The sequence below is a fragment of the Orbicella franksi genome, chromosome 11 (genome assembly GCF_964199315.1).
Source record: "Orbicella franksi chromosome 11, jaOrbFran1.1, whole genome shotgun sequence".
Lineage (NCBI taxonomy): Eukaryota > Metazoa > Cnidaria > Anthozoa > Scleractinia > Merulinidae > Orbicella > Orbicella franksi.
This window is the reverse complement of record NC_138155.1, coordinates 5536568-5542576: the sequence shown is the minus strand read 5'-3', so window position 1 is coordinate 5542576 and position 6009 is coordinate 5536568. Positions and strand designations below refer to the sequence as shown.

At 41.2% G+C, this 6009-nt stretch overlaps 1 protein-coding gene across 1 annotated transcript; it reads left to right on the top strand.

Annotated features, from left to right (window-relative positions):
• The first annotated feature begins 1955 nt into the window (after nt 1-1955).
• LOC145503454 (melanocortin receptor 4-like) lies at nt 1956-5600 on the top strand. The gene is made up of 2 exons (XM_081482911.1): nt 1956-2406; nt 5131-5600. The coding sequence occupies exons 1-2, from the start codon at nt 1956-1958 to the stop codon at nt 5598-5600; spliced, it is 921 nt and encodes a 306-aa protein (XP_081339037.1).
• The last annotated feature ends 409 nt before the right edge of the window (nt 5601-6009 follow it).

The window sequence follows — 6009 nt, the reverse complement described above, 5'->3', positions numbered from 1 at the left end:
ACATTGAAGTTAAAATATCAGATCGGATGGGTCAGTTTCAAGAAACGTTAAAATAACTTTATTAGTCGTTTCGAAGCATCGAGTATCATTATCAGGATTGAGAAATTCGTTAAATTTCGAAGTTCAAAAGAGTTAGATAGCCATATAATTGATAATTATTCAAAGCTCAACTCTTTCAACAACTTTAGCATTTAATAACGAATTTTTCATTTTTGATAATGAAGCTCGATGCGACGAAGCGTCGAATAACGTTACTTGCAATATTCTTGAAGTTAAAATGTTTCGCATTTGTCGGTTAATACCGTTTGCGGCAGCGCGGATGCAAATGCAGAAAAAAAAAGAGGATACGAAGTCCTGGAAGGTTACATGTCTAAAAGTATAAAATATTAAAACATAACACGCGCGCTAGTCCTACGTAATCCTTTTGAGCCATCATGAACGAAGTCTCATGAACGCAAGGCCGTGCGTATGTAGCATGACGTGTGCATTTTCAATTTAGCTGAGAAATTTCCGTCGAGTTTAGTGCAAGTTCCTTTTGTATACTGGTTTGGGCCATGTGAACAAACCAAACCCTACTTCGAGCCTTGGACTTTTGCCAAGTAACATGTTTACTTAAAAACCGGCTTGAGTATTCTGACTTTGTTTGTCTACATTTTCATTGAGTATTTTTGACTTTATATGCCTACATTTTCATTATAATTAATTCAAAGAAGCGAAGTTTTCATTGACAACTTTAGAAACCCGGTTAAGCATTTTCGCTCAATTGTTGCTCAACTGATCGTGGCGTGTTAGGATCTCAATGATCTTTTTTTCTTCCTTCACCGTGCATTGTGAGAACTTTGTGGTCAATCACAATTAAAACATGTTCACTTCAGTTGTTGTCACCATGTTATGAAAGAGTTGGTTCAAGTTATGGGAAGTTTGGAGAGCAATCAAGAAGCTAGAGTTGCTCTCGGCTATCGCCTCGAGCAACTTTTACGCTTCTTTCGTGCTCTCCAAACTTCCCGTGTACATCCATAACTCGATTTACGCACGCTAAGTATGAACCAATTCTTCATTAGGCCTGGTTCCTACGTCGCACCTCCGCCGTGTTGAATTCAGTCTGAGGTGCGGCACAAATGCGACTGTTGACTCATAAGTTGCACTTGTGTCGCACTTAATTTTGAATAAATACTGTCGGGGTATGTCGGTCAGCTGAACATGTTATAAAGTAATTAATGGACAAGGTCCTACCATTTACATGAGCTTGCTAGATTGCAGCAGGTTGGACCATATAACTTAAGATCTAGTAATAAGGGTCTCATGCTGCAAACACCAACCACCTGCAGTATGTATTGTAATATGTTCAGGTTGCATTGAGACGAGAATGGCCAAGCTTCTTTTTTTTCTTTGGCGGGACCAAACTTACGCATGCTCAATACGTTAACATAATTTATGTATTAAGCTCGACACGGCAGAAATTCCACGTTTGAATCGGTGTCGCATTTCTGTCGGATAATGTGGCAGGATCAGTCGAACGTGCGTAGACGTCGAATTTAAGTCGATTTTAATTCGTTTAATTGAATTCGACACGGCAGAAATGCGGCGTATGCACCGTGCCTTACTAACAGCCACAGTTATATAATCCGGTAAAAGGATTGACCATGTCAGGTTATTATTGCTGGGAAATGCTTAATAGCAGATTTCTTAATCTGAATCAATAACACTCATTTCTAAATCAGATATGGATTGCAAATTGTAAAGCTGCAAAGGTCCGCTAAAAGTTGATTCGTTTACTCAATATATTTTCTCCATAAGTTCTCTTCATTTGAAAGTTCCAAAATCTAAAGCGTCGTACGATAGCAAAAAAATCTATTTTGGATTGTTTATTTTTGGCAAACTGTCTTTCTTCCCGCTTGTCATTATAACTTTTAGATCGACCCTGTCCTTACGTAGGTAGTCATGGTTACTAGAGAATGACCAATCAGGGCAACGCTACCACTGTATGCGGCTTGCCAGCCTGGATCGCCTTTCCCGCCAACGACAGTGCGTCCTATGTAAATGATGCTCTTGCCGTTGGTGTTAACGTACCCCTTGGTATTTTCGCGTTCTTTAGCAACCTCATCATCATCGTTACTGTGGCCAAAACACCGCGCCTTCAAAGACCCAGCAACATTTTGTTGTGTAGCCTGGCCGCTATTGACTGCTTGGTTGGCCTGACGTCACAGCCGCTGTTTTTCATTTGGCGCTTGATGCTCCATCGCGCCCGTCAGTCATGTTACCTCCAAACTGAGCTGTTCGAATCACGATATGTGCTCAACACATTGACTCTTGGTGGGTCGTTCGCCATTTTCACGCTGATCAGCTTTGACCGAGCGCGTGCATTGTCCGATCCGCTGAGTTATCGCACTAAAGTCACTAACAAAGGTATGTTGCATAGTAAATGGTTTGAACCCAGGAGTATCAGTAGTTCGTATCGGTGACTGACGTTGTTGGTGACTGACGTTTCGACAACCTGAGCGGAAGTCATTTTCAGAGTCAAGTGAATAGTGTTTGTCAGTCGATGATGTTATAGTCTGGTCGGTTGAACGTTATCGGTCAGTTTAGCCATGATGGTATTGGCTGAAAGACTCGCTCTAAAGTTTGTCATCAGTCATTGGTGGGTTTCGATCCGTTTATTCTTAGTCAAATTGGTCGGTTTTTGGTCCGTGTATTGTTCGTCAAATTAAGTCGGTCTGTTAGAAGTCCGTTTTTCGGTTTCGTTTCCGTCATGGATAAGTCGTTTGTAAGGCGCCAGTAGTTGTTGACATCTGTTAAGAAGCGTTTGTTCTAGGTTAGTGTACCAGCTTTCCAGAGTCAGTGGTTGAAAATATTTTGTACTGTGGGAAGCACTGAGCAGAGTCCCAGTGAAAGTTGTGGTTTGTCAGTTGATGATGCCGAGCAATGTGATTGTTGGCATCACCATTTCTTCGTGCCTCGTTTGTGTTCAGTCAGTCTCGTGTTAAGGTTTCTGCCAGTCTCACCAATGCAGGAAGCCTGGCAGTCGGAGCATTTGATCTTGTAAACTGCTCCCTGTCTGTTGTTAGGTTCGTCCCTGTCTTTCACGTTGGTCAGTAAGTGTCGAAACGTAGTTGTAGGTTTATGGGCTACACGAATTTTGTAGGGCTGTAGGATCCGTCAGATGGTGTCAGAAGTGTAAGGTATAGTCACTGTAGTAACAGGTGTTGGTTTCCTGTTCGTTGCGTCTGCTTCAGTAGGGCGGTAAATGTTTCCTCTAATAAAGTCAGCGTTGTAGTTGTTTTTGTGAAAAAAAAAACGTTCAAGGTATCTGTTTTCGTTACGTAATCTGTCGGGTTTGTCGCAAACTAGTTGCGCTCGTCTCGTCAAAGTCTTTACATTCGTGGCTTTGTGTGAAGTCGGGTTGTAGGATGATTCGTCAAGTAATTGGTCGGTATGCGTCGGTTTTCGGCTGTACACTGTCGTTTGCAGTTCGTTGTTGTCGCAGCTTACTAAGCGTCAGTCATCAACAACAGTTCTCTTCAGAATGACCCTCACCCGGATGATCTACGAACTAAAGGTATGTTGATTATTACATGTTGATATCAAATAGACGACACTGGGTTTAACAACCATTTTGACGCGAACGGAGTGTGAGAGGAACATATGTTTTTAGCAAATTGGCCCCGTCGTTTGATGGATACTAATTTAGGGTGACAGTCCAGTAATCGACAATAGTCACGTGCACGGCGACAGTGATGGCAACGAGCGAATATGGCCAAGCATAACGTTTAATGAGTAGTAGAGCAATGTGTGGACCCCCGGGGTATTCCCTTATATGGGTTTGGGTGTGGTGAAAGAGTGCTGTAGGGGAGGGGTATGTGGGGGTGGGGTTTTTCGGCCGTTTCGTTCATAAATAGGGTATGGCCGGGTTTTAGCACTCTAGTCTTGAATTGGATATGTTTCTTAGAAGAAGCTACTTTTTCATCATTACCAATGCGACCGTCAACAAAAGCCCTTCATAACTAATGTTTAGGGCCATTGCCAGCAGCAATGGTCATAAATGGGGTATCGAATTGTTAGTCAGGTCATAAATACGGTAACAAAAATCACCGATTTTGGTAATAAATAGGCTAAGGGTTTTGGGAAGTGGACCGCACAACGCAACCAAATCACTGTACCCCACCCACCCTTCCCCGGGGTGTGCACGTACTGAGCGTATTTCTCTGCGAATCCCAAAACGCAACTATTTATAGCATGTCTCGAGTCTGTTTATTTCAGAAATTTGTGCAGGGTATGTTCTACCTTTTATGTGTCTTTAGTTGTAATTGACTGTTTTCTTCAAAAATTCAGGCATGCAACGGGGTATTTTTTGAAGCCTTTAGACAAACTAAGTTTCGTTTGGAAAATATGAAATTCATTTTTGACAGTATGCCTAAGGATTGAGTTAAACATTGCTACAAAATGTGAATATGTATTAGGTTTCAGTGTAGGATGAAGGGAAAAAAGTTAACAAATGGAAAAAACCTTAAAATACAAATCAACTGAGCACAAGACCACTGAAAACAATGTTTATTTTCACTTCGCAATTGAAATAAACGAAAAAACTACAACATAATCATTGATTTTAGTAATGAAACTCTTTTGCCTATAAGGAGGGAATCTTCTCTTTTAGTGGTTAAATTTTCGTTTCTTGGTACAAGTAGAGAAAAAAAATTAAAACATTTTACAAGCATTCCGAGTATTATTAAACCCGTGTATGTACTGATGTACAGTTGGGGCCAGGACTGACACACCTTTGAAGTTTTATATCGTCTACTTTGCAGGAAAAACTGCCCTGACAAGCGAGACATTCTTTAACACTGTTTTCAAAAAAAAGACATAATTATTTGCACCGAGCATGACTGGGATGGCCCGAGAAAGCCCAAGGATTAGCATCTTGAATAACTGCCGACCTTTTCAATGCACGGTGGAGTCAAAATAGAGCATTTCCAGGTCATTACTAACATTCTGTGCCAACAGTCTACATATAAATGTAAATGAAAATATACATATTTATTTTGTTTCCTCCGGCCTGATTGAGGATGATTTAGAATATAAACAAAGACACGAGTTGTTGTTTTTGTTTTTGTTTTTGTTTTTGTTTTTTTTCAGGTATCGCTAAGATCACCGTCATCACAGCATCAGTCTGGGTTTTGGTCACGATTTTACTTCACTTTGTCATTCCCGAAAGCCTCCTGCCGCAACACACCCTGTTGACAATTGGTGTGATATTTATCCTACTTCCGGCTATCAATCACATGAGAATGTTCCTCGCCATTCGTCGCCATAACAGTCAAATGGTGGGCCAAGTCAACGAGCAGCAGCTGTCTACGGTATTTGGGCGGGAAAAGAAGGTAGCAGTGGACATGACCATTGTTGTGGTAATTCTCTTCGCTTGCCTTGGACCGATGATAGTAATAAAGCTGGCCTTCCAATCATTCCTCCCTGAAGTCTACGACCTTCTTTATCCGTGGGCATTTACGATGACTTATATCAATTCGTCAATAAATCCTTTTCTGTACTTGAAACGCAATGGAGAACTCAGAATAGCAGTGCGATCGGTTGTGTGTTCATGCTTTTGAAAGGAACTATTAGGAGCCGAGTGATTGTTACCTCATGGCCAACACATGGCAGGCTCACAATGCATGTTCGGACTCTTATACTTAGTCTTACTTCTAAAAGTCTGTAGATGAAATCCTCGTGTGTGAGTGACAATTCCAATAAAAGCTACTGCAGACTAGTGATTTCATGTGGTAATGTTCATTATGTTAATTGTTGCTGTTCAAGATGGCTCTAACTTTTAAGTCTGAGGATGAAACCCTAGTGTGTGACCATTTAAATGTCCTACGCCACTATGGAATTCCAGAGAAGTTTATTGCCATCACACAGCAGTCGTATTACAATGCCCAAATTAGAGTAATACAAATTCGTGAACTTACACCACCTTTCTCTGTGAAGACTGGAGTTCGACAAGGCTGCATCCTATTACCC

What these genes read in the sequence shown, in the direction of transcription:
- LOC145503454 (XM_081482911.1), top strand. Translation starts at nt 1,956, where the DNA reads ATGACCAATCAGGGCAACGCTACCACTGTATGCGGCTTGCCAGCCTGG. An exon ending in CACTAAAGTCACTAACAAAG is followed by an intron (nt 2,407 to 5,130) that starts GTATGTTGCATA and finishes GTTTTTTTTCAG; the next exon opens with GTATCGCTAAGATCACCGTC.